The 27816-nt window shown below is 48.0% G+C and overlaps 1 protein-coding gene across 2 annotated transcripts in view; it reads left to right on the top strand.

Moving 5' to 3' along the window:
• Positions 1-19918: 19918 nt before the first annotated feature.
• Positions 19919-27816, top strand: part of LOC136588631 (leucine-rich colipase-like protein 1) — a 389698-nt gene continuing 381800 nt past the window's right edge. Inside the window, exon 1 of one of the 2 annotated variants that reach the window (XM_066588009.1) lies at positions 19919-20112. In XM_066588009.1, the coding sequence (XP_066444106.1) occupies positions 20032-20112 (81 nt within the window). In that variant the 5' untranslated portion in view covers positions 19919-20031. The remainder of the gene's footprint in view (positions 20113-27816) is intronic. The other variant, XM_066588026.1, reaches the window with a different exon arrangement.

The following is a 27816-nucleotide window of genomic DNA, read 5'->3' as shown; positions in this document are numbered from 1 at the left end:
ATGGTGAATTGTAGGTTAATGTACTATGTTTCTATTTTAGCCTGGAGACTTGGAGTTGTGGGATCTGGAAGGCCCAGGGTGCTTTGGGCTTGTGTCTGTAGGTGTTTGTCTCGGGGCCGGGGCAGGGACAGAGATGCCCCAAGTTTTCATCATCTCCTCTGCTTTGTGTGGTTCATAAAACATATGGATTGTTGTTCGTTGCAATTACTTTTGTTGGAAAACCCCACTTTCCTGGCTTTCTCATAGCAGCTGTAATATTGGCAAAACCCCTTTTTGATTCTAAGGTGGCTTGGGACAAATCAATTTAGAGACGCACCTCAGAGTAGAGTCCAGGGAGCGCCTGAAGCTTCTTTGCAGCATACATTTAGCCTTCCTTTGTCTGGTAATAATGTATTCATGCTATAATGTCTCTTGGACTTGTTTCTTGTAGGAATTTGGGCCTAGGTAATCTGTGGGCCCTGTCTATTTTCAGATCACGGTCAGGTATTTCTGGTAGCATGCATTATATATGCTGAGATGTCTGATGATGAGACTTTTCTGGCACTCCACGGAACTTGACGTTATTTTGTCTGTTTCTGTCCTCTAAGTCAGTGAGTTTGTTTTTTAGCTTGTCAACAGTTTCCTCTAGCTCATAATGAGCATCTAACAGATCATTATGAGACTTAACAATTTCCACCATCTTGCTTTCTGCGTGTTCATTTCTATTATTGTTTATTTCAAATTTTTTTGTTGGTTTAAGGCCTCGGTCACACGGGCATTTTTTGCCGCGATTTGCGGATCGCATGACGGATGCGCATCCGCAAATCGCGTGACCGGGGCCGAAAAATCGCCCAAAAAATCTGCTCCTAGCAGCGTTTCATTAGAAACAGGCAGGAGCAGTACAGCGCTGTCCAGTGCATTGAATTCAATGGAGCCGGCAATACAGCCAGGTCCATTGAAAGCAATGGGCTTCGGGCGATCTCAGTATGAATTTTCGGGAAGGGCTTAAAAATATAAGCCCTTACCTGAAAATCATCCAAAACTGTGTAAAAAGTAAAAAAATATATATACTCACCTTGTCCCGGCAGACGGAGTTCAGCCGCGGCCGGCCGGCAGTTCTCTTGAACTGCCGTGAGTAGTATTCAGCAGCCGGGGATTTAAAATCCCCGCCTGCTGAAGTGAGCTGCCTCTGATTGGTCACAGCCCTCACCAATCACAGGCAGCTCTCACTCACCCATTCATGAATTCATGAATGGGTGAGTGAGTGCTGCCTCTGATTGGCTCAGCGCAAGGACCAATCAGGGGTAGCTCTCAGCTATTGAATGACATATGCAGATTTGGGAATATTATGTTGAGGACAGATGCTTTGAGGAAAGAGTCTAAGCATTTGTTCTCAATTAACTGTTCCTCCATATAGCTCCATGGCGGTCTCTGGGGACCCTCCATCCATAATGTTGTTTGATTTATATTTATGGCTTGGTAGTAAGACCATAGATTTGGTACTCCTAGCACTCCTTGTTTGCGGTGGAGATATATTTGCTGCAACTCTAGGTCTATAAAATTTAACATTTGTTTTTGGAGTTCATCTATAACAATATGCGGGATAGGGCATACCAAGGTGCGGAAAATATATAGGATATTTGGCAATATCAGCATTTTATACCAGACTATTCTTCCAACCCATGATGGCTCCTGCTTTTCAAGGCAATTTAAATCTAATTGTAGCGAGTGACGTAAAAGATTGAAATTTATGGGAATGATATCATTTAGTGGATGACATAATTGTATACCTAAGTAGGGAATTGTAGAGGACCATTGGAATGCAAATTCTTTCTGTATGGCTGTTTGTAAGGATGTATTAATATTTATGACCAGGATTTGGGATTTGCTTATGTTTAAGTTGTAGTAGGAGGCTATTCCAAATGATCTCACAATATTTTCCACTGCTCTCAAGGAGCTCAGGGGACTCGTCAGGGTCAGAAGCACATCATCAGCAAATAATCCAATTTTGTGTTGTTGTTTCCCATTGAGTAGCCCTGAATTTCTGGGGAAGTTCTTATCAATTCCATGATTAATATGAATATTAATGTAGAAAGAGGGCAACCATTGGTTATTTGGAATGGTGATGACAGAGCTCCATTGATCAAAACTCTAGCAGGTGGATTTGTGTAGAGAGACTGGATTACTTTAAAGTTCTCCCCTATACCAAACTTCTAGAGAGTGGCGAAGGCAAACTCCCAATGGAGTCTATCAAAGCCTTCTCTGCATCCAGGGCAAGGAGGAGAGAATGCGCGCGACTCGTCCCCATCTTTGCAATCAAATTTAGTGCTCTTCTGGTGCCATCTGCAGCCTGTCTACCTTTGACAAATCCCACCTGGTCACTGTGTATGATATTAGGTAATATCTCTAAGAGCCTTGTGGCTCAAATTTTTGAATACATTTTTGTGTCGTATTTAGTAGTGAGATTGGCCTGAAGTTAGCTGGGGAATCTGTTGTTTTACCCGGTTTGGGAATGGCTACTATAATAGCTTGTAGCATTTCTTGTGGTAAGTTGCCCGTGGACATAGCTTTATTGAATGTTTTAGTAAGGTGTGGAGACAATATTTTTGTGAAAGATTTATAATATTCATTTGAAAAAACGTCTGGTCCCGGTGATTTAAAATTTTTTCAGGTTTTTGATAGTGTCGGTCACTTCGATCTCAGAGATAGGTTTATTTAGTTCTTGTGTCTTGTCTGGGATTGTGGGAAAGTTCATTTTTTGCAGGAATTTACTAATTATAGTCGAGTTTGATTGGTTCGTCAAAGGGTCATTTTTTAGATTTTATAGTGTAGCATAAAATCTGCCAAATTCCTCTGCTATGTCTTGTGGGTGAGATAGTTTTATCTTATGATTGTCTGACGTTAAAATGTACAGAATTTTGGTTTGGTTTAGTCTTTTCCTTGCAATATTTGCCATCAGTTTTGAAGGTTTGTCATAGGAAGAATAGTAGTTTGCTCGCATACATTTTGTGTTTTTATTGTATTCTTCTAATAAAATTGATTTTAGCTCCCTTCTCAAAGACATTAATGTTGCTTGGTCTTTTTCTATAGGGTGGTTCTGAAAGATTATTTCTTGAGATTTTATTTGGGTTAGAATATTGTTTATTTGGGTATTTTTTGTTTTCTTGTGTTGGGCGCTGATTTTGAGCAGGACTCCTCTGATATACGCTTTGTGGGCGTTCCAGACTAAAACAATATTAGTTTCTGGAATTAAATTTATTTCAAAGTATTCTGTCAAAGATTTATTAATTAAGGAGTTGTACACTGGGGACGTAAGTAAATTTGTATTATTACGCCATAATCGTGCGCTACCACGTCTCTCCCCCAAGTCCAACTTCAGGCATATCGGAGAATGATCTGACCAGGTAGTTAGACCTATGTTTGAAGTAATAACTTTGGGAAGTGTCCGTCTGTCTACCAAAAACATATCTATACGTGAAAAGGAATTGTGATAGGGAGAGTAAAACGTAAACTCCCTGGAAGATGAGTTTAGGCATCTGAATGAGTCAAAAAGAGATTCTTTGTGGAGCCATGGAAGAAGGCTAGGGGAAGTTCTGTGTTTTGCTGTGGAATCGAGGGCACCGTCTGATATTACATTAACGTCTCCACAAATGGCAAGGCTGCCTATTTGTTTATTTTTTATTTTCTTTATGATTTTGTTTAGGAATGAGATCTGTCCTTTGTTACAGGCATAGATATTTGCTATGGTGATTGGGTTGCCATCTAGGTTGCCTACCAACACCAAATACCTGCCTTTAGTGTCTATAATTTGTTGAGTCAATGTGAAGTTGATTGATGCTCTAAATGCTATGCAAACTCCAGCATGTTTTTTCTTTTGGGCGTTTGCCATATACATCTGGGAATATTGTTTGTTGGAAAATTTAGGACATGCATTGTGGAGGAAATGCATTTCTTGAATGCATAAGATATCTGCTTTGTATTGGTTAGCATCTCTCCATATCTGCGACCTCTTAAAAGGAGAGTTCAGACCTATATCTTGCCCTATATCATACCTTATATCTTGCTGCAATTGTAGACAATTAACTTTATAACAGAAACATTGATAAGAACATCAGGATAATCGCATCTCAGGGCTAAATATTTGCTCTTTTGGCTAGCTATAGAGAAATCCTGAAGAACACAACAAAGAACACAACAAATATACATAAGAGAAGTTAGAGCAGGAATTGTTGCCTGCATATCTTGGGGACAGCAATAATAGTTCACCTGACAGTGTCAGCCTTCCTCATAGTGAGCTATTTACCAGATCCAGCGGTACATGCTATACCGTGATAAAGAACAAAATGGGGCAGGTTAGTGTATTCTTCTATGTAGAAGGAACTAGAGTCCATTCGCTTGGAATCTTTTCAGATCTCGTCTGGCGAGTGGGCTGCTTGGTATTATCGATTGGGATTTCCCATGAAGACATCAATTTAGCTCCGTCTTCAGGGGACATTATTACATGCGTTGTCCGGTCACGGTGAATGAGCAGCTTTGTGGGGAATCCCCATTTATAGGGCATTTTAGCGGCTCTTAATGCTGCAGTGATTGGTGAAAAGGCCCTTCTGGATTGCATTATAGCTGGAGTTAGATCCGCGTAAACGTGGATTAAAGAATAAGGGTCAGGGAGGGACTCTATTTTGCTGGAGGCATGCACCAGTGCTTCCTTTATGTGAAAAAAATGGATTCTTGCACTAACGTCCCGTGGGGTCTTTTCTGGAAGAAAGCTGGGCTTAGGTAATCTGTGTATTCTGTGTATCACCAGCTCTTGTTGTGGGGCATTTGGAAGAAGTATAGACATAAATTTTATTAAAAATTCCTTTAGGTCAGCTTGGTTTACGCTTTCTGGGACTCCTGTCAACTTTATGTTATTGTGCCTGCTTCTATCTTCTAAGTCCGCCATTTTGCATTTGATAGCCATTACTTCTTCTTCTAAAGCGTAATGCACATCAATTACACTATCGTGAGAGGTGGTCAGCTCCTCCATTTTGTTTTCGATGTGGTCAGTACGTTCGCATAGCTCTTGTAAGGAGAAATGGAATGTGGAGGACATATTGTTGATATCAGATTGTAGTGATCACCTTAATGCTAGGATCATATTTTTTATGAACTCTTCTGAAGCTGGTTGATCTGATGTTGGGACGTTTAATATTAGGTCTTCTTCTGGATCAGGGCTATTATTTGAAGAGTGAGAGCAATTCTGCAATACAAACTGGGGAGATAGCCTGTGTCTCTGTTTTTCCAGACTTGCAGAGGGAGAGGTGGAGGGGGTGCAGGGAGCTGTGTGTCAGTGCCATCTTACTAGATGTGGTAGAGATGTGCTGTGGTGTAACAGTGGGAGAGCTCACCCTTTTCTGCAGAGGTTCTTTTGAGCGGTGTCCCTGCGATGATTCTCCACTCGCACCTGGCTTTTCTCTTCTATGCGCTGGCTCAATGATGGAGATCGTTGTTGTCCCGCTTGCCTCTGCTGCTGTGGAAGATGGGAGCTTGCGGCTCCTTACAACATGGCCGCGTCTGACTCCCCAGGCTGTAAAAAAGTCCTCTACAGGCTTAGAAGGTCTCCTTTTAGACATCCTTCTCCTCTCGAGGTTTTCCGCTGGGTATATCTCCTTGTTTTAGCCGCTGGATCGCTTAGATTAGTCGTTGTAAGGCTGATACTGAGTGGAGTTCAGAAGGAAGCCTGTGTCCCGGACTGCAGTCAGGCCACGACCCCCTCAATTCTATTATTAAACTCTTGAATAGATGTGTTAACATTGCAAGATAGCCTTTTAAAGTCTACTTGTATTGATTCCCTGAAAGCAATAATGGCCTCTTTTAGCAGGTCTGTCAGAGAATGCAAGGTTTGTAATGCCATCTGCCACGCTTTTGTCCAGATTTGCAGGTTTGTGTGGTATTTCACTGATTTTGATATGCGGCTGCTGTTTTTTTGGGCTCACAGAAGGGGAATCAGTGACACGTCCCCTGATGTCCCCTCTGTGTGTTGCTGGCTAGGGCTCCCACTCTCCTTTCTGAGCTGCTCACCTCTGCTGTAGTCCGGTCTGGGAGCAGTCTCTATATCCAGCACGAGCTCCTCAGTAGCCGGAAGAGAGGGACCCCTATGCAGTCATGGCCGGCGGGGATTCCCACGCTATGAAAAATTCCTCCAGCCGCTGGGGAGCTGAACGGCTCATCCTCCTCCTTGTCATCTCTGCACTTCCAGGCAGTTGTTGTAGTGAGTGTTGAGAAGATTTCACCCGTGGGAGATGTGGAATGTTGCTGTAAGTGAAGGTGCCCAGCGGAGCTTAAGCTAGAGCTGCCATCCTGGATATCCTGCAAGCCATGCCCCCAGGTCAAGACCTATCTTTTAATGCAGAAAAAAAAATTGACGACCGTAAGCGGTCGTCGATTTGACGATTCTGTGGCGTGATATTTTTCACGTGCTTATAATTTACCCATGTGAATGAATGCATTGGAATCCAATGCTTTACACGGTAACAATTTTTGGCCGACGTTTTATCGTGGCTAAATAGTGTGAAAGAAGACTCTGAAAATCAATGTTTTCATTTACTTACAGTAAGCAGAGCTCTTGAAAGCAAGGAGGAAACGCAAAACGTATTAGAAAGTTTTACAAACTTTATTTCCGTGGAGGCTTATTCACATGAGTGTATATCGGCTGCCGTTTTCACGGCCGGCTGATACACGCTTCCATCTGATGCACAGGCTCGGTGTATATGCTCAGCTAAGCTGTCGCCACCTACCCTCCCCTTTGCCGACTCCGCTCCTCTCTCCTCCACTCTGGCTGTTTGCAATGGGGGTGGCCAGGATGGGCGGAGCTAAGCTGACCCGCCCTTTCTCTGCAGCCAGCAATGGGAGGGAGCGGATCTCAGCTTTACCCCAGCCCCACCCCCTCCCATTGCAAACAGTGACAAGGGGCAGAGAGGAGAAGGGGGAGGGAGTTTAGCAGTCAAGCTGCTAAACTCCCTCCCACCTCCCTTCTCCGACCGCTGTCATTGGCACCCATAGGAGTTAATGGCAGCAGGCGTTGTCTGACCAGGAAGATATCTTTTACACCGCGGGAATACGTCTGTGTGATCTGATGCATTGGAACCCAATGCATCAGATGGTAGCATATATCAGCTGGCCGTGATAACGCTGGCTGATATACACTCGTGTGAATAAGCCCTAAGACTGACAATCTCTTGTTGTTCCGTGTAGATACTGGCAGATACTTTCTCAGCTCTTAGATTCAGTTATTTGCTGTGATTGGCTTCTTACAGATTCTTCTGTTTGGGTCATTTAAGAGCAATTTGATCCTGTCCTTGGACAACATTTTTCTTTGTTCCTTGAGGAGCATTTTGATTTTGTAGGTCTCGTTTATAGATGTATCCTTTTCACATACAAGTCCACTCTCACACGGGCAGTATTCATAGAGCCCACCAACAGGCTAAAAGGAAAGATGATAGGGTTAATGAAGACACTCATGACTCCTAGCCATCTGTCACTAACATGTAAGATAAGCAGTAGGAGACGCAGCCCGGGGTCGCATTACTGAGAACCTCATGTCTAGAGATGAGCGAACGTACTCGTCCGAGCATGATGCTCGCTCGAGTATTAGGGTGCTCGAGATGCTCGTTACTCGAGACGAGCACCATGCGGTACTTGAGTCCATTCCATTTCCTTCCCTGCATGTTTAGCGCCATTTTCTGGCCAATAGATATGCAGGGAAGGCATTACAACTACCTCCTTTGACGTTCCAGCCCTATCCCAACCCCCTGCAGTGAGTGCCTGGTGAGATCAAGTGACCGCTGAGTACTTAAAGCGGTCCCGCCCGCGGCTCGCCTCAGGCACATGCTGGCAGAGATTAAGGAAGGTGCTGTTGCTCATTCAGGCATAGTTTAGCGTCTTCAAGAACCCCAACAGTCCTTCTTAGGGCCACATCTGACCGTGTGCATTACTGTTGTGGCTGCTGAGAGCAGTTTTGCACAATTATTTTTTTCATCTTGGGCTGTGCAGGCTATAGCGTTCTCAGTCTGCAGTCAATTATACAGAGTATAGGGGCAGTACTGGTGAGGCAGGGACAGTGATAGTGTAGAATCCTGTCTACAAGAACCCCAACGGTCCTTATTAGGGCCACATCTGACCATGTGCATTACTGTTGTGGCTGCTGGTAGCAGTTTTGCACCAAAAATTTTTTTTTCTCATCTCGGGCTCTGCAGGCTATTACAGCTATAGCGTTCTCAGTCTGCAGTCAATTATAAAGAGTATAGGGGCAGTACTGGTGAGGCAGGGACCGTGGTAGTGTAGAATCCTGTCTACAAGAACCCCCCAAAAAGCTCCTTCTTAGGGCTACCTGTGACCGTGTGCATTTTACTGCGTGGCTGCTGGGAGTTGTACTGTCTCACTATTACCCAGCTAGGCCTTTCTGCAGCCTTGCGTATAATTTTTTTTTGACTGCAGTGTGCTTTACATAACCGCTGTCAGCCTCCAACAGGACTCCAATAATTCCATAATTTTTTGCACCGCTCTGTGTGTGCCGTCAACTTCACGCACAGCGTGCGGCGACAGCGCCTGATAGAGGGAAAGTCATATACAAGCTATATAGGCTGTATTGTTTTTCAAAAAATGTAACTAAAAGCTCCTTCGTTGGGCTACCTGTGACCGTGTGCATTTTACTGCCTGGCTGCTGGGAGTTGTAGTGAATCACTATTGCACAGCTAGGCCTGTTTGAAGCCTTCCTTATTCTTTGTTTCTGCCTGGAGTTAGCGTTACATAACCGCTGTCAGCGTGAAAGTGTACACCAATAATTCCATAATTATTCACACCGCTCTGTGTGTGCCGTCAACTTCACGCACAGTGTACCGCGACAGCCACTGATAGAGGGAAAGTCATATACACGCTATATAGCCTGTATTCTTCTTCAAAAACATAAAAAAAACTCCTTTGTTGGGCTACCTGTGACCGTGTGCATTTTACTGCTTGGCTGCTGGGAGTTGTAGTGAATCACTACTGCACGGCTAGGCCTGTTTGCAGCCTTCCTTATTCTTTGTTTCTGCCTGGAGTTAATGCTGTCAGCGTGAAAGTGTACACCAATAATTCCAGAATTATTCACACCACTCTGTGTCTGCTCTATTCGTAATACACAATGCTGAGGGGTAGGGGTAGGGCTAGAGGACGTGGATGTGGCGAGGACACGGAGATCCAAGTGAGGGTGTGGGCACAGGCCAAGTTCCTGGTCAGGTGAATCGCAGCCGACTGCAGCGGGATTAGGAGAGAGGCAAGTTTCTGGGGTCCCCAGCTTCATTTTACATTTTTGGGTCCACGTGGTAGACCTTTATTACAAACTGAGCAATGTGAGCAGGTCCTGTCGTAGATTGGCAGAAAATGCATCCAGCAACGTATTGACCACCCAGTCTTCTACGCCGTCCACTGCTGCAACTCTGAATCCTCTCGCTGCTGCTCCTCCTTCCTCCCAGCCTCCTCACTCCATGAAAATAACACATTCTGATGAGCAGACAGACTCCCAGGAACTGTTTTCGGGCCCTTGCCTTGATTGGGAAAAAATGGTTCCTCTCTCACCTGAGGAGTTTGTCGTGACCAATGCCCAACCTTTGGAAAGTTCCCGGGGTCTGGGTGATGAGGCTGGGGACTTCCGGCAACTGTCTCAAGAGCTTTCAGTGGGTGAGGAAGTCGATGATGATGAGACACAGTTGTCTATCAGTGAGGTAGTAGTAAGGGCAGTCAGTCCGAAGGAGGAGCGCACAGAGGATTCGGAGGAAGAGCCGCTGGACGATGAGGTGACTGACCCCACCTGATTCGCTAAGCCAACTGAAGAGAGGCCTTCAGAGGGGGAGGCCAGTGCAGCAGCAGGACAGGTTGGAAGAGGCAGTGGGGTGGCCAGGGGTAGAGGCAGGGCCAGAGCGAAGAATGCCCCAACTGTTTTCCAAAGCACCTCCTCGCACCAAGCCACCCTGCAGAGGCCAAGGTCAAGGACGTGGATGTTTTTCAGTGACAGCACGGACGACCGACGAACAGTGGTGTGCAACCTGTATCGCGCCAAGATCAGCTGGGGAGCCACCACTACCAGCCTCACCACCACCAGCATGTGCAGGCATATGATGGCCAAGCACACCACAAGGTGGGACGAAGGCCCTTCACCGCCTCCGGGTTGCACCACTGCCTCTCCCCCTGTGCCCCAAGCTGCCTCTCAGATCCAACCCCCCTCTCAGGACACAGGCATGAGCGCTTCCTGGCCTGCACCCACACCTTCACTTCCGCTGTCCTCGGCTCCATCCAGCAATGTCTCACAGTGCAGCTTCCAGCTGTCGCTAGCGCAAGCGCAAATACGCTGCCACGCACCCACATGCTCAAGCTTTAAACGTGCACATTGCCAAATTGATCAGCCTGGAGATGCTGCCGTACAGGCTTGTGGAAACGGAGGCTTTCAAAAACATGATGGTGGCGGTCCCACTCTACTCGGTCCCCAGTCGCCACTATTTTCCGGGTGTGCCGTCCCAGCCCTACACCATCACGTCTCCCGCAACATCAACTGTGCCCTCACCTACGCGGTTACTGGGAAGGTCCACTTAACCACGGACACGTGGACAAGTTCTGGCGGGCAGGGCCACTATATCTCCCTGACAGAATATTGGGTGAATTTGGTGGAGGCTGGGACCAAGTCAGAGCCTGGGACCGCACATGTCCTACCCACACCCAGAATTATGGGTCCTTCCCCGGTTCTGGTATCTGTGGCGGTCTATGCCACCTCCTCTAAACCCTCTCCCTTCTCCTCCTCCTATGCAACCTCTACCTCGCAATTAAGAAATGTGAGCAGCACGTCGCCAGCAGTCGGTGTGGCGCTGCGCGGCAGCACAGCGGTGGGCAAGTGTCAGCAGGCCGTGCTGAAACTCCTCAGCCTAGGTGACAAGAGGCACACGGCCCCCGAACTGTTGCAGGGTATGACAGAGCAGACCGACCTCTGGCTTTCACCGCTGAGCCTCCAATCGGGCATGGCCGTGTGTGACAACGGCCATAACCTGGTGGCGGCTCTGCAGCTCGGCAGCCTCACACACGTGCCATGCCTGGCCCACGTCTTCAATCTGGTGGTTCAGCAGTTTCTCAAAAACTACCCGCACTTATTTGACCTGCTCGGCAAGGTTTGCCGCGTCTGCGCACATTTCCGCAAGTCCACCACGGACGCTGCCACCCTGAGGACCCTGCAACGTCAGTTTAATCTGCCACAGCACCGTCTGCTGTGCGACGTGCCCACACGGTGGAATTCTACGCTCTACATGTTGGCTAGGCTCTATGAGCAGCGTAGAGCAATAGTGGAATACCAACTCCAACATGGGCGGCGTAGTGGTAGTCAGCCTCCCCAATTCTTTACCGAGGAGTGGGCCTAGATGACGGATATCTGCCAGGTCCTTGGAAACTTTGAGGAGTCTACCCAGATGGTGAGCGGCGATGCTGCAATCATTAGCGTCACCATTCCTCTGCTATGCCTGTTGAGAAGTTCGCTGCAAAGCATAAAGGCCGACTCTTTGCGCTTGGAACAGGAGACGGGGGAAGAGAGTGTGTCGCTTGATAGTCAAAGCACCCTCATGTCTATATCTCAGCGCGTTTTAGAGGAGGAGGAGGGGGAGGAGCAGGAGGAGGAGAGAGAAGAGACAGCTAGGCCCACTGGTGAGGGTACCCATGCTGCTTGCTTTTCATCTGTTCAGCATGTATGGCCTGTGGAGGAGGAGAAGGAGGATCCTGAAAGTGATCTTCCTAGTGAGGACAGCGATGTGTTGCGTACTGTTACCCTGGTACACATGCCTGACTTCATGTTAGGCTGCCTTTCTCATGACCCTCGCGTTAGACGCATTCTTGCCACTACGAATTACTGGGTGTACACCCTTCTCGACCCACGGTATGAGGAGAACCTTTCCACTCTCATTCGAGAGTGATGCAATACCATAGGGCCCTGGTGGACAAACTGATGGTAAACTTGCCATCTGACAGCGCTAGTGGCAGAAGGCACAGTTACGAAGGCCAAGTAGCAGGGGAGGCGCGGAGATCAGGCAGCATGTTCAGCGCAGGCAGGAGAACACTCTCCAAGGCCTTTGCCAGCTTTATGGCTCCCCAGCAAGACTGCGTCACCACTCCCCAGTCAAGGCTGAGTCGGAGGGAGCACTGTAAAAAGAATGTGATGGAGTACGTAGCCGATCGTACCACCGTCCTCCGTGATGCCTCTGCTCCATACAACTATTGCGTGTCAAACCTGGACATGTGGCACGAACTTGCGCTGTATGCCCTGGAAGCGCTGGCTTGCCCTGCCGCTAGCGTCTTGTCAGAGAGGGTGTTTAGTGCAGTTGTGGGAATCATCACGGACAAGCGTACCCGCCTGTCAACCGCCAGTGCCGACATGCTTACACTCATAAAGATGAACAAAGCCTGGATTTCCCCAGACTTCTCTTCTCCACTGACGGAGAGCAGCGGAACCTAAAGATTCTTTTTCAGCAAACGCAGATAAAAGCACTTTTCTCTATCACCGGAAAAATGAGGCGTTTAGCTTTGTCAATCTGTCTCTGACATTAGTCCTCCTCCTGCTCCTCCTCCTCCTGAAACAACATGTTGTCGCGCTGAACGGACAATTTTTTTGCGGCCCAAAATGCTCATCAAACAATTTTTTTTTTCAATTTTTCAAAGTTTCAAAAGTATGAATACTTTAACATGAACCAATTTTTTCAACAGGGCTGCCTACAGGCTCTGTTACAAATTAAGCAAAAGTGAGCTGTATCTTTAAAAAAATATTTATGGTTTTCACCTGCCCTCTCAGTTGCTAAATTTTTCAGAGGTACACTTGTACTCTTGGTACACTTATTTTTGGGGCCCACGCCTACACTCTTATCCACTTATTTTTCCGGCCTTCGCCTACGCTCATGGTACCCCAATGTTTCAGACGTTGGCCTATACTATTACAGCAGAAATTTTACTGGGGTCTGTCTGCCTGTACTTCTGCTACAAGAATGTTACAGGGGTCTGCCTATACTGCTGCCGCTTAAATGTTACAGGGGTCTGCCTTTACTTCTGCCACGTAAATGTTACTGGGGTCTGCCTATACTGCTGCCACAAGGATGTTACTGGGGTCTGCCAATACTGCTGCCACTTAAATGTCACAGGGGTCTGCCTATACTTCTGCTACAAGAATGATATAGGGGTCTGCCTATACTGCTGCTACAAGAATGTTACTGGGGTATGCCTATACTGCTGCCACGTAAATGTTACAGGGGTCTGTCTATACTTGTGCCACGTAAATGTTACAGGGGTCTGCCTATACTGCTGCCACAAGGATGTTACTGGGGTCTGCCTATACTGCTGCCACGTAAATGTCACTTGGGTCTGCCTATACTTCTGCTACAAGAATGTTACAGGGGTCTGCCTGTACTGCAGCTACAAGGATGTTACAGGGGTCTGCCTATACTGCTGCCGCGTAAATGTTACAGGGGTCTGTCTAAACTTCTGCCACGTAAATGTTACAGGGGTCTGCTTATACTGCTGCTACAAGAATGTTACAGGGGTCTGCCTCTACTGCTGCCATGTAAATGTTACAGGGGTCTGTCTATACTTCTGCCACGTAAATGTTACAGGGGTCTGCTTATACTGCTGCCACAAAGATGTTACTGGGGTCTGCCCATACTGCTGCCACTGAAATGCTACAGGGGTCTGCCTATACTTCTGCAACGTAAATGTTACTGGGGTCTGCCTATACTGCTGCCACAAGGATGTTACTGGGGTCTGTCTATACTGCTGCCACTTAAATGTCACTGGGGTCTGCGTATACTGCTGCTAAAAAAAGTGTTACAGGGGTCTGCCTGTACTTCTGCTACAAAAATGATACAGGGGTCTGCCTATACTGCTGCTGTAACAAAGATGTTACTGGGGTTTGCCCATACTGCTGCCACTTAAATGTTACAGGGATCTGCCTATACTGCTGCTACAAGAATGTTACTGGAGTCTGCCTATACTGCTGCCACTTATATGTTACAGGGGTCTGCCTATACTGCTGCTACAAGAATTTTACGGGGGTTTGCCTATACGGGCTGCATCTAAATGGGACGGGCTGCATCTAAATGGGGAGGGTGCAGCTGTGCTGGGGGAAAAGATGGCTAGAAGGCTGGAGGAGTGTTTAAACTAGGGACTGGGGGGGAGGGTAAAATGAGAAATAGTGAGGTAGCCAGTGTAATTAGCGATCTTGGTCCAAGCAAAGGGAATGGGGGACGAGCAGGGGGTGGGGTTAGTACAGTTAGAACTGATAGATCAGCCATAAGTACGAATAGCAACAAAACAAAAAAAATGAAATAAATTGTATGACCACGAATGCACGAAGTCTGATAGGTAAAGTGGGCGAGCTTGAAGCAAGAATGACTGATGAAAGTTATGATATAGTCGGAATTACTGAAACATGGCTTGATGATAAGTGCGATTGGGCGGTGAATTTGCAGGGGTACAATCTCTTCAGAAGAGACCGAAGGAACCAGAAAGGGGGAGGGGTATGTCTGTACGTCAAATCGAACTTGAAGCCAAGGCTACGGGAGGATATAGGGGTAGGAGACGAACAGGTGGAATCTCTGTGGGTAGAAATACAGGGAGGAAAAAATAACAAAATCCTGATAGGGGTCTTCTATCGACCACCAAAAGCAACAGAAGAAACTGAAGACTTACTACTAAGGCAGATAGAAGAGGTGTCAAAACGAAACGAAGTAATTATCATGGGGGACTTTAATTACCCAGATATAACATGGGAGAACGAAACCTGCAAATCTCACAGGGGTGATAAGTTCTTGAGAGTAATTAAAGACAATTACCTGAACCAACTTGTGCAGGAACCAACAAGAGGGAGAGCCATTCTGGATCTAGTGCTAACTAACAAACCGGAACGTATAAAGGGGGTGCAGGTTGAGGGGCACTTGGGGAACAGCGACCACAATATAATCAACTTCCAGCTGTCAATCAATAGGAAGCCTTATCAGGGAGTGACAAAGAAACTAAACTTTAGTAAAGCAAAATTTGATGAGCTTAGAACTACTATCGGTAACATTAATTGGGACAACATCCTCAAAAATATCAGTACGGAGGAAAAATGGGAAAAGTTCAAAAGGATCCTAATCGCCTCATGTGAGCAGTTCATTCCCTTTAAAAATAAAAGAAACTCAGCTAAAAGGAAACCAATGTGGCTCGACAAGACGGTACGAGGGGCAATAAACGAAAAGAAGAAAGCGTTCAAACTACTAAAGCAACAAGGCAGCGAAGAAGCGCTAAAATCATACAGGGAAAAAAACAAAATATGCAAAGATATGATTAAAACTGCCAAGGAGGAAGCAGAAAGACGGATCGCAAAAGAGAGCAAAAACAACCCGAAGCTATTTTTCAACTACATAAACAGCAAAAGGATTTGCAGGGAGAGCGATGGCCCTTTAAAAAACAATGCAGGAGAAATCATTGATGATGACGAAGGGAAAGCAAATCTACTAAACAGTTTCTTCTCAAGTGTGTTCACCAAAGAAAAGGAAATGCCACACGAGATGCAGGGGAATAAAACGAACCCCTCACAAAATATCTCATACCTAACGCAGGAGGAGGTGCGGAAGCGTCTAAAGAAAACTAAAATTGATAAATCACCGGGCCCAGATGGATTACACCCAAGAATACTAAAGGAACTAAGTGACGAGATAGCTAGGCCGCTATACCTAATATTTCTAGACACTATCAAGACCGGAGTAGTACCATTGGACTGGCGCATTGCCAACGTGGTTCCAATTTACAAAAAAGGGAGCAAAAGTGAGCCTGGTAACTACAGGCCAGTAAGTCTCACTTCAGTAACGGGAAAAATTTTCGAGGGGATTCTGAGAGACGCCATCGATGAGTACCTCAAGGAGATTAAGGGAATAACTCCTCACCAGCATGGATTCATGAAGGGTCGCTCATGTCAGACAAATCTGATCAGTTTCTACGATGAAGTAAGCTCTAAGCTGGACCAGGGAGAATCTATTGATCTTGTATATCTGGACTTCTCTAAAGCCTTTGACACCGTGCCACATAATAAGCTAATATACAAAATGAGGCAGCTCGGACTGGGCGAAAACGTGTGTAAGTGGGTAAAAAATTGGCTCAACGATAGAAAGCAGAGGGTGGTAATAAATGGTTCGTACTCTGATTGGACCACAGTCGCTAGCGGGGTGCCACAGGGTTCAGTATTAGGCCCCACTCTGTTCAACATATTTATTAATGACCTGATAGAGGGGCTGCACAGCAAAATATCAATATTTGCAGATGACACAAAATTATACAATATAATTAATGCAACGGAAGACAATGTGCGGCTACAAACGGACCTGGATAAGCTGGGGGCTTGGGCAGAAAAATGGCAAATGAAGTTCAATGTTGAAAAATGTAAGACTATGCACATGGGCAGGAGGAACGGATGTCACAAATACTCACTTAATGGGGTACCACTAGGGAAAAGTGAAATGGAAAAGGATCTGGGGGTATTAGTGGATAATAGACTAAACTGGAGTAACCAATGCCAGTCAGCCGCTGCAAAGGCAAATAAAGTCTTGGGGTGCATCAAAAGAGGTATAGAGGCGAAGGACGAGAACATTATCCTTCCATTATATAAGGCACTTGTCAGACCTCACATGGAATACTGCGTACAATTCTGGACACCGGTGCTCAGGAAAGATGTCACAGTGCTTGAGGGGGTTCAAAGAAGAGCGACTAAACTAAAACATGGAATGACGGGACTGGAATACCCAGAGAGGCTGTCCAAATTGGGACTATTTACTCTAGAAAAAAGAAGGTTAAGAGGCGACCAAATAACCATGTATAAGTACATGAGGGGACAACACATGGATCTCTCCCGCGATCTTTTTACACCCAGGACCACGACGGTAACAAGAGGACATCCGCTACGATTAGAGGAAAGTAGGTTTCATCACCAACACAGAAAGGGGTTCTTTACTGTAAGAGCAGTTAGACTGTGGAACTCTCTACCGGAGGAAGTGGTGATGGCAAAATCCATAGAGGAGTTTAAAAGGGGACTTGATGTCTTTCTGGAGAAGGATATTACAGGATATAAATATTAGGTTAAGTGTCAATCCTGGTATATAGGCAGGTAGGAACTATTAGGGGTTGATCCAGGGAACAGTCTGATTGCCGTTGGGGAGTCGGGAAGGAATTTTTCCCCCAAAAGGGCTAATTGACTTCTGGCCTTGGGGTTTTTTGCCTTTCTCTGGATCAACACAGTAGGATGGACAGGCTGGACTGGATGGACAATGTCTTCATTCCGCCTTACATACTATGTTACTATGTTACTATGTATACTGCTGCCACTTCAATGTTACAGGGGTCTACTTATACTTCTGCCACGTAAATGTTACAGGGGTCTGCTGATACTGCTGCCACAAGGATGTTACTGGGGTCTGCCTATACTGCTGCCACTTAAATGTTACAGTTGTCTGCCTATACTGCTGCTACAAGAATTTTACGGGGGTCTGCCTATACTGCTGCCACGTAAATGTTCCAGCGGTCTGCCTATACTTCTACTAAAGAAATGGTACTGGGGTCTGCCTATACTACTGCAACCAAAATGTTACTGGGGTCTGCTTATACCTTTTCTACTGAAATGTTACAGGGGTCTGTTTATACTATGGGTGCACACAGACTTCCCATCGCGGTGTTTTACCTATCAGGCCCAAAAACACTCACTGACTAGGGCATGAATTGTGGGCCGAGGCCAATATGTTTTTTTTTTCTTGTGTTACCACTAGAGATGACCGAACCTACTCAGCCACGCCCCTTTTTCGCCCGAGCGCCGCGATTTTCGAGTACTTCCGTACTCGGGCGAAAAGATTCGGGGGTGCCGTGGGTGAGTGGGGGGTTGCAGCAAGGAGTGGGGGGAGAGGGAGAGAGAAAGGGCTCCCCCCTGTTCCCCGCTGCTACCCCCCGCTCCGCCACGCCTCCGCCCGGCCCCCGGCGCCCCCCGAATCTTTTCACCAGAGTACGGAAGTACTCGAAAATCGCAGTGCTCGATCGAGTAATTACTCGAAACGAGTAGGTTCGCTCATCTCTGGTTACCACAGTTATCTGTGAAACTCGTTTGGGCCACTGAAGAGGAGCGTTACTGGCTTAATGAGACGTTCACTGCTGTACTAGCATTGGAGTCCGCTCTATGCTCGTGTTTGCTGAGGGTGTGTGCAGTGGCCTATGTCCTCGGCGGAGCGAAAGTCTGCCATGTTTGCGCACTGTAATTTTTTCATGGTTATTACTTTGTTTTGGTGCCTTCTGCTCGCCTATGCTGTGGGTGCACAAAGATTTCCCATTTCGGAGTTTTACCTGTCGGGCACAAAGTCACTGACTGACTTGGGTAGGGTGCAGAGTGCAGATGGCTTTCTCCTTGCGGTGTCGATTGAGCTATCCGACACCAACACAGAATGAATAGTGTGAGGGGACCCGGATTGCCCATTGCTATGTAACTCGCGGCACCTTGGGTCACACAGTGTGTTTGCTGGGACCGAGCCCGACCAAGGGCCCGCTCACATACTTCCCACACAGGCTACAGCGGGTCCTGGTCATGGTTTCTTGGCCTTGTAAGGCCACCTCCTCCTCCTGCTTGGGGTCAGGGGATCACCAGTGGGCATCATGTATTTGCTGTCGTCTTACCACAGTTATCTGATACACTGGTTTGGGCAAAAGAAGAGGAGCGTTACTGCATTAATGAGACGTTTAATGCTGTGCTAGCATCAAAGTCTGCTTCATGCCTACGATTGCTGAAGCTGTTGACCGAGGCCTAGGTCCCGGGGGAACTGCAAGTACGCCATGTTGGGCCTGTGGAACTTTTTGCTGGCTAATCCAGTCATTGGAAAGGTGAAAAAAACGTAACTGATTTAATGAGCCCGTCGCAGATGAACTAGCATCAAAGTCAGCTTCATGCCTACGATTACTGAAGCTGTTGGCCGCATCCTAGGTCCCAGGGGGAACTGCAACAGCGCCAGGTTAGGCCTGTGGAACTTTTTCCTGCTAATCCAGTCATTGGAGTGGTGAAAGAAAACGTAAGTGATTTACTGAGACCTTAGCAGCTGAACTAGCATCAAAGTCCGCTTCATGCCCTTGATTGCTGAGGGTTTGCTCAGAGGCCTATGTTCTCGGTGCAGTGAAAGTCTGCCATGTTTGGGCACCCTGATTTCTTCATGGTTCATGTCTTGGGTCGCCTAGGACCCACCTATGCTGTGGGTGCACACAGACTTCCCATTGCAGTGATTTACCTGTCTGGCACAAAGGCCACAACTCTACCACGCCGTCTCCTAGGCTGATGGCCCGCTCCTCGGACGCTGCATTTACAATTTTAAAGTATGGGATTGCGTGCTGTCAGTGCAGTCATGCCGCCCTTCCCTCCACTCCGCTAGTGTATTTGTCAAAAAATAAAAAAATAAACCAGGGGCCATTATTACTTGGAGAGGGAATCAGGCCAAGGACACTACTGTTAGGGTACATTCACACATATCATGTTTTGATACAGACCTACACCAAAATCGGCATCAAAAACCTGTTTGCCCGGGTATCTTTACATGAGGTGCAAAATGCTGCTGAATATCTGCAATAAATTCTGCATCCAAAACAGAGTCAAAATCTTCTTCAATGAGGATTTTGACTTGAAATCAGCTGCGCACGTAGCTTTTATTGGAAATACATTTCTGGTATACTGTCATTACATGTGATATGAGTTCAGGTGGTCATGAAGCATCACATATTTCTGTTTTCCCATCATAGAGATAGCCAAGAATATTTAAACTTTACTAACTTGAAGAGCAGGTTGGATGCAGCGTGGGACAGTAAGCTCCGGGCGGTTTACCTTCTTCCTGATCATAAGACTTTCTGACATGTGGCTGAGGGAATTATATACGTGCCATCTATAGACAGCATTCTTCAGTCTCCCTGTCTCCACGCAGGCTTGCTGTAAACGTTCAAGTTGTGGCCATATCTTTCTTCGCTGCAGAAATGACACAACATCGGATTATGACCATCCTGCTGTTTGTGTGCCTATCGCTCTGCTTTGAGGTCGCACAGTCTGAATTGAAGGTAAAGTAAACTCTTTATATCAGATTTTGTATTTTACACATTGTATATTTGCAATTATATAGATAGTTCAGGCTTCTATATTTAGATTCTCTCTGTGTTAACAATAGGGAACATTTATTACAAAAAGCTGAGAAAAGAAATTATATATATACACCCTGACAGAGGCTGGAGAATGCAAGGCTGTTTCACGATCTTCTCCAATTGTTCTCAATAGGCCCGGCGGCATAGCATGTTCTGGTACAGACCTACACCAAAATCTGCACCGAAAACCACCGTTTGCCCCGGGTGTCTTTACATGGGGCGCAAAAAGCTGCTGAATATCTGCAACAAATTCTGCATCCAAAGCAGAGTCAAAATCGGCTTCAATGAGGAAATCCATGTTAAAATCTGCATCAAATTTCTTACCAGATGGCGCAGTTTTTGGTATGGATTTTCTGCTGTGAAATACCCGCTGCAGATGTTCCCCAGAAAATCCATCCCATGTGGACATAGCCTTACTGTAGAGGGGAATGGCATACTGAGGGGAGTGTAAGCGCAGCAGCGGTCCTGAGGAGAGGGGGAAACTATAAGCAAGTCTGCCGGAGCTTCAGAGGAGTTGTGCTGCAGAGCCGGTCAGCGCCTCTTAGGTGATGTGTTGTTTGTAGAGATGAGCGAACGTACTCGTCCGAGCTTGATATTCGTGCGAATATTAGGGTGTTCGGGATGCTCGTTACTCGTAACGAGTACCACGCGGTGTTCCGGTTACTTTCAGTTTCCTCTCTGAGAAGTTAGCGCGCTTTTCTGGCCAATTGAAAGACAGGGAAGGCATTACAACTTCCCCCTGTGACGTTCAAGCCCTATACCACCCCCCTGCTGTGAGTGGCTTGGGAGATCTGATGTCACCCGAGTATAAAAGTCGGCCCCTCCCGCGGCTCGCCACACATGCCTTGTGAGTTAGCTGAGGGAAAGTACTATCGTGCTGGTGCTGCTGTAGGGAGAGCGTTAGGAGTGAGTGTAGGCTTCAAGAACCCCAACGGTCCTTCTCAGGGCCACATCTACCTGTGTGCAGGCTGCTGCTAGCAGTGTTTTTTTGTTTTTTTTTCTCAAAATCGGCAGTGCAGAGCATTGCACCCGGCATTAGGGACAGAAGTGGTGTATAGGCAGGGAGAGTGTTAGGAGTGAGTGTAGCCTTCAAGAACCTCAACGGTCCTTTCTAGGGCCAAATTTAACCGTGTGCAGTACTGTGCTGGCTGCTGTTAGCAGTGTTGCATATTTTTTTTTTTCTAAAAATCGTCTGTACAGAGCATTGCACCCTCCATTGATACTACAGGGACAGAATTGTGTAGGCAGGGCCACAACACAGTTATTGTTCATTGAATATACGCAGTGGGTCCTTCCCTTTGCAAAAAAGGACAAAAAATTATATTTGGCCAGCCTGTGTCAGTCCTAAGGTCTCCGTGTACGTGTGTGCTGCGTGGACAACATACAAAAATCAGACGCAACCAGCTACGGTTTACTGCAGGCTTGCGCCATTGTCTTTCCTGACTGGCAAATACCTGCTCTGCTAGAGTTAATAACTCTGCTACACTAAAGTTGCGTGTCACTTTTTCAGGGCCACACTACAGTTCTAAAAGTTATTGTTCATTGAATATACGCAGTGGGTGCTTCCCTTTGCTAAAAAGGACAAAAAATTATATTTGGCCAGCCTGTGTCAGTCCTAAGGTCTCCGTGTACGTGTGTGCTGCGTGGACAACGTACAAAAATCAGACGCAACCAGCTACGGTTTACTGCAGGCTTGCGCCATTGTCTTTCCTGACTGGCAAATACCTGCTCTGCTAGAGTTAATAACTCTGCTACACTATAGTTGTGTGACACTTTTTGAGGGCCACACCACAGATATTAAACTTCTTGTTCATTGAATATACGCAGTGGGGGCTTCCCTTTGCAAAAAAGGAAAAGAAATTATATTTGGCCTGCCTGTGTCAGTCCTAAGGTCTCCGTGTACGTGTGTGCTGCGTGGACAACGTACAAAAATCAGACGCAACCAGCTACGGTTGAGTGTAGCCTTGTGCCAATTTCTTTCCTGCCTGGGAAATCAAATCACTGGTAATACAGCATGCTGAGGGGTAGGCCTAGCGGATGTGGACGCGGCCGAGGACGCGGAGGGCCAAGTGAGGGTGTGGGCACAGGCTGAGCCAGTGCGGTGGCCAGGGGTAGAGGCAGGGCCAGACCGAATAATCCACCAACTGTTTCCCCAAGCGCCCCCTCGCACCATGCCACCCTGCACAGGTCAAGGTGCTCTACGGTGTGGCAGTTTTTCACAGAGACGCCTAACGACCGACGAACAGTGGTGTGCAACCTTTGTCGCGCCAAGATCAGCTGGGGAGGCACCACCAACAGCATGCGCAGGCATATGATGGCCAAGCACCCCACAAGGTGGGACGATGCCCGTTCACCGCCTCCGGTTTGCACCACTGCCTCTCCCCCTGTGCTCCAACCTGCCACTGAGATCCAACCCCCCTCTCAGGACACAGGCACTACCGTCTCCTGGCCTGCACCCACACCCTCACCTCCGCTGTCCTCGGCCCCATCCAGCAATGTCTCTCAGCGCAGCGTCCAGACGTCGCTAGTGCCACAGTTTGAGCGCAAGCGCAACTACGACGCCACGCACCCGCACGCTCAAGCGTTAAACGTGCACATTGCAAAATTGATCAGCCTAGAGATGCTGCCGTATAGGCTTGTGGAAACGGAGGCTTTCAAAAGCATGATGGCGGCGGCTGCCCCGCGCTACTCGGTTCCCAGTCGCCACTACTTTTCCCGATGTGCCGTCCCAGCCCTGCACGACCACGTCTCCCGCAACATTGTACGCGCCCTCACCAACGCGGTTACTGCCAAGGTCCACTTAACAACGGACACGTGGACAAGCACAGGCGGGCAGGGCCACTATATCTCCCTGACGGCACATTGGGTGAATTTAGTGGAGGCTGGGACAGAGTCAGAGCCTGGGACCGCTCACGTCCTACCCACCCCCAGAATTGCGGGCCACAGCTCGGTGGTGGTATCTGCGGCGGTGTATGCTTCCTCCACTAAAGCACCTTCCTCCTCCTCCTCCAACGCAACCTCTGTCTCGCAATCAAGATGTGTCAGCAGCACGTCGCCAGCAGTCGGTGTCACGCGGCGTGGCAGCACAGCGGTGGGCAAGCGTCAGCAGGCCGTGCTGAAACTACTCAGCTTAGGAGAGAAGAGGCACACGGCCCACGAACTGCTGCAGGGTCTGACAGAGCAGACCGACCACTGGCTTGCGCCGCTGAGCCTCCAACCAGGCATGGTCGTGTGTGACAACGGCCGTAAGCTGGTGGCGGCTCTGCAGCTCGGCAGCCTCACGCACGTGCCATGCCTGGCCCATGTCTTTAATTTGGTGGTTCAGCGCTTTCTGAAAAGCTACCACCACTTGTCATACCTGCTCGGAAAGGTGCGCCAGCTCTGCGCACATTTCCGCAAATCCCACACGCACGCTGCCACCCTGCGGACACTGCAACATAGGTTTAATCTGCCAGTGCACCGACTGCTGTGCGACGTGCCCACACAGTGGAACTCTACGCTCAACATGTTGGCCAGACTCTATGAGCAGTGTAGAGCTATAGTGGAATACCAACTCCAACTTGCGCGGCGCAGTGGGAGTCAGCCTCCTCAATTATTTACAGAAGAGTGGCCCTGGTTGGCAGCCATCTGCCAGGTCCTTGGAAAATTTGAGGAGTCTACCCAGGTGGTGAGCGGCGATGCTGCAATCATTAGCGTCACCATTCCTCTGCTATGCATCTTGAGAAGTTCCCTGCAAAGCATAAAGGCAGACGCTTTGCGCTCGGAAACAGAGCCGGGGGAAGACAGTATGTCGCTGGATAGTCAGAGCACCCGCCTGTCTATATCTCAGCGCGTTGAGGAGGAGGAGGAGCATGAGGAGGATGAGGAGGAGGGGGAAGAGACAGCTTGGCCCACTGGTGAGGGTACACATGCTGCTGGGCTGTCATCCTTTCAGCGTGTATGGCCTGAGGAGGAGGAAGAGGAGGAGGAGGAGGATCCTGAAAGTGATCTTCCTAGTGAAGACAGCCATGTGTTGCGTACAGGTACCCTGGCACACATGGCTGACTTCATGTTAGGATGCCTTTCTCGTGACCCTCGCGTTACACGCATTCTGGCCACTACTGATTACTGGGTGTACACACTGCTCGACCCACGCTATAAGGAGAACCTTCCCACTCTCATTCCCGAAGAGGAAAGGGGTTCGAGAGTGTTGCTCTACCACAGGGCGCTGGTGGACAAACTGATGGTAAACTTCCCATCCGACAGCGCTAGTGGCAGAAGGCGCAGTTCCGAGGGCCAGGTAGCAGGGGAGGCGCAGAGATCAGGCAGCATGTACAGCGCAGGCAGGGGAATATTCTCCAAGGCCTTTGCCAGCTTTATGGCTCCCCAGCAAGACTGTGTCACCGCTCCCCAGTCAAGGCTGAGTCGGCGGGAGCACTGTAAAAGGATGGTGAGGGAGTACGTAGCCGATCGCACAACCGTCCTCGGTGACCCCTCTGCCCCCTACAACTACTGGGTGTCGAAGCTGGACACGTGGCCTGAACTCGCGCTGTATGCCCTGGAGGTGCTTGCTTGTCCTGCGGCTAGCGTCTTGTCAGAGGGGGTGTTTAGTGTGGCTGGGGGAATCATCACGGATAAGCGTACCCACCTGTCAAACGACAGTGCCGACAGGCTTACACTCATCAAGATGAACAAAGCCTGGATTTTCCCAGACTTCTCTTCTCCACCAGCGGACAGCAGCGATACCTAAGCAATACGTAGGCTGCACCCGCGGATGGAAGCTACGTTCTCTCTCACCATCCAAAACGGGGACATTTCTGCTTCATCAATCTGTGTCTAATATTCCTCCTCCTCCTCCTGCTCCTCCTCCTGAAACCTCACGTAATCACGCTGAACGGGCAATTTTTCTTAGGGCCACAAGGCTCACTCATAATTTTTCTAAACAATTTTTATATGTTTCAATGCTCTTAAAAGCGTTGAAACTTTAACTTGAACCAATTTTTCGTTAAACTGGGCTGCCTCCAGGCCTAGTTACCACTTAAGCCACATTAACCAAAGCGATTAATGGGTTTCACCTGCCATCTTGGTTGGGCATGGCCAATTTTTTGGATGTACATTAGTACTGTTGATACAGCAATTTTTGTGGGCCCTCGCCTACAGTGTAATCAAATGAATTTTTATCCCACCTGCATTACAGCTGACGTTACATCCGCTGTGTTGGGCAATGCAATGGGATATTTTTGTATATCGCCGGTGGGTTCCAGGGAGCCACCCATACTGTAGGTGCACACGGAGTTTAACCTACATGTGTCCACTTGTAAAGAACCCCAGTCTGACTGGGGCATGCAGTGTGGGCCGAAGCCCACCTGCATTAAGCACGACATTACTACCTCAGCTGTGTTGGGCAATGCAATGGGATATTTCTATTTACCGCCGGTGGCTTCCTGGCACCCACCCATGCTGTGGGTCCACAGGGAATTATAAAAGCATCTGTGTCCACTTGTAAAGAACCCCAGTCTGACTGGGGCATGCAGTGTGGGCCGAAGCCCACCTGCATTAAGCACGACATTACTACCTCAGCTGTGTTGGGCAATGTAATGGGATATTTTTATGTACCGCCGGTGGGTTCCAGGGAGCAACCCATGCTGTAGGTGCACACGGAGTTTAACCTACATGTGTCCACTTGTAAAGAACCCCAGTCTGACTGGGGCATGCAGTGTGGGCCGAAGCCCACCTGTATTAAGCACGACATTACTACCTCAGCTGTGTTGGGCAATGCAATGGGATATTTCTATGTACCGCCGGTGGCTTCCTGGCACCCACCCATGCTGTGGGTCCACAGGGAATTATAAAAGCATCTGTGTCCACTTGTAAAGAACCCCAGTCTGACTGGGGCATGCAGTGTGGGCCGAAGCCCACCTGCATTAAGCACGACATTACTGCCTCAGCTGTGTTGGGCAATGCAATGGGATATTTTTATGTACCGCCGGTGGGTTCCAGGGAGCCACCCATGCTGTCGGTCCACAGGGACTTCACAATAAGGAGTTGTACCTGCCTGTGTCTATGAATTAAAAACCGCGGTCTGACTGGGGCATGCAGACACCTTGACAGAATGAATAGTGTGTGGCACATAGGTTCCCCATTGCTATGCCCACGTGTGCAGCTCCTGATGGCGGTGGCACAGGATTCTATTTCTCATTGCTTCTGTACAGCATTGTGGGCTATCGCCCTGCCCCTTTTAAAGAGGGTCGCTGCCTAGCCGTGCCAACCCTCTGCAGTGTGTGCCTGCTGTTCCTCGTCATTGCAGACGCACTTCTAAATAGACATGAGGGTGGTGTGGCATGAGGGCAGCTGAAGGCTGCGCAGGGACACTTTGGTGTGCGCTAGGGGGGGGAGGGGGGGGGGTTGGGCAGCATGTAACCCAGGAGAAGTGGCAGTGGAGTGTCATGCAGGCAGTGATTGTGCTTTGTTGGAGGTAGTGTGGTGCTTAGCTAAGGTATGCATTGCTAATGAGGGCTTTTCAGAAGTAAAAGTTTTTGGGAGGGGGGGGGGGCACTCTTGCCGCTATTGTGGCTTAATAGTGGGACCTGTGAACTTGAGATGCAGCCCAACATGTAGCCCCTCGCCTGCCCTATCCGTTGCTGTGTCGTTCCCATCACTTTCTTGAATTGCCCAGATTTTCACACAAGGAAACCTTAGCAAGCATCGGCGAAATACAAAAATGCTCGGGTCGCCCATTGACTTCAATGGGGTTCGTTACTCGAAACGAACCCTCGAGCATCGCGAAAAGTTCTTCCCGAATAACGAGCACCCGAGCATTTTGGTGCTCGCTCATCTCTAGTTGTTTGGGTTTTTATACTGCAGCTAGGGCTGTTCGCTAGGGAGTGCGGGCACAGAGCCTTCTGAAAGATGGCATTTGCTGCCTTTAATTATTGACTTATATATGTCCAAGCATGGCATGAAAAAGGCCCACTTCTACTGCACCTTTGGGATGAGCACCAGCTACTCCGCTGTCGAGCTCTGCCTCACTCATCGTGTTTTTTTCATGGGGTCCACCTGCAAGGGGCACTGCTGATCTCCTAGGGAGGGCAGGCATGTGGCAACAAGATCAGCAGGAAGTCCAGGGTGCTGCATACATCCAGGGAAATCTATATAAAGACGAAAGCCCTCACTGACTCACTCACTGACTCACTCACTGACTTGCCAAAAGTTCTCCAACTTCCCGATGTCGTAGAAACATGAAATTTGGCACAAGCATAGATTATCTCCAAAATAGGAAAAGCAATTGGGTCCCAACTCGATTATTCAATTCTATGCGCAAAAGAATTGGCGTCCAAATTTTACGTACGGAATCTAATTCTCTCACTTCCCGGTGTCATAGAAATGTGAAATTTGGCACGAGCATTGATCTATATCTATATATATAAAATTGAATGTATGCGTGTCTGTGTGTCTGTCTGTCTGTTTGTCCTTTATGCCCTACTACACCATTAATCCGATCGCCATGAAACTTTGGGAAGTTGTTGAGTACACTCCTGGGAAGATTATAGGCATAGTACAACTATCCTACGATAAATGGCGCGCGTGCGAGCGTCGTCGACAGTTACGCCCCCCCCCCCCCCACGTAGATCGTTCGATTTCCAT

This window comes from Eleutherodactylus coqui, chromosome 1 (assembly GCF_035609145.1).
Source record: "Eleutherodactylus coqui strain aEleCoq1 chromosome 1, aEleCoq1.hap1, whole genome shotgun sequence".
Lineage (NCBI taxonomy): Eukaryota > Metazoa > Chordata > Amphibia > Anura > Eleutherodactylidae > Eleutherodactylus > Eleutherodactylus coqui.
The sequence above is the reverse complement of the archived record's forward strand: the minus strand, read 5'-3'. Positions and strand labels throughout refer to the sequence as shown.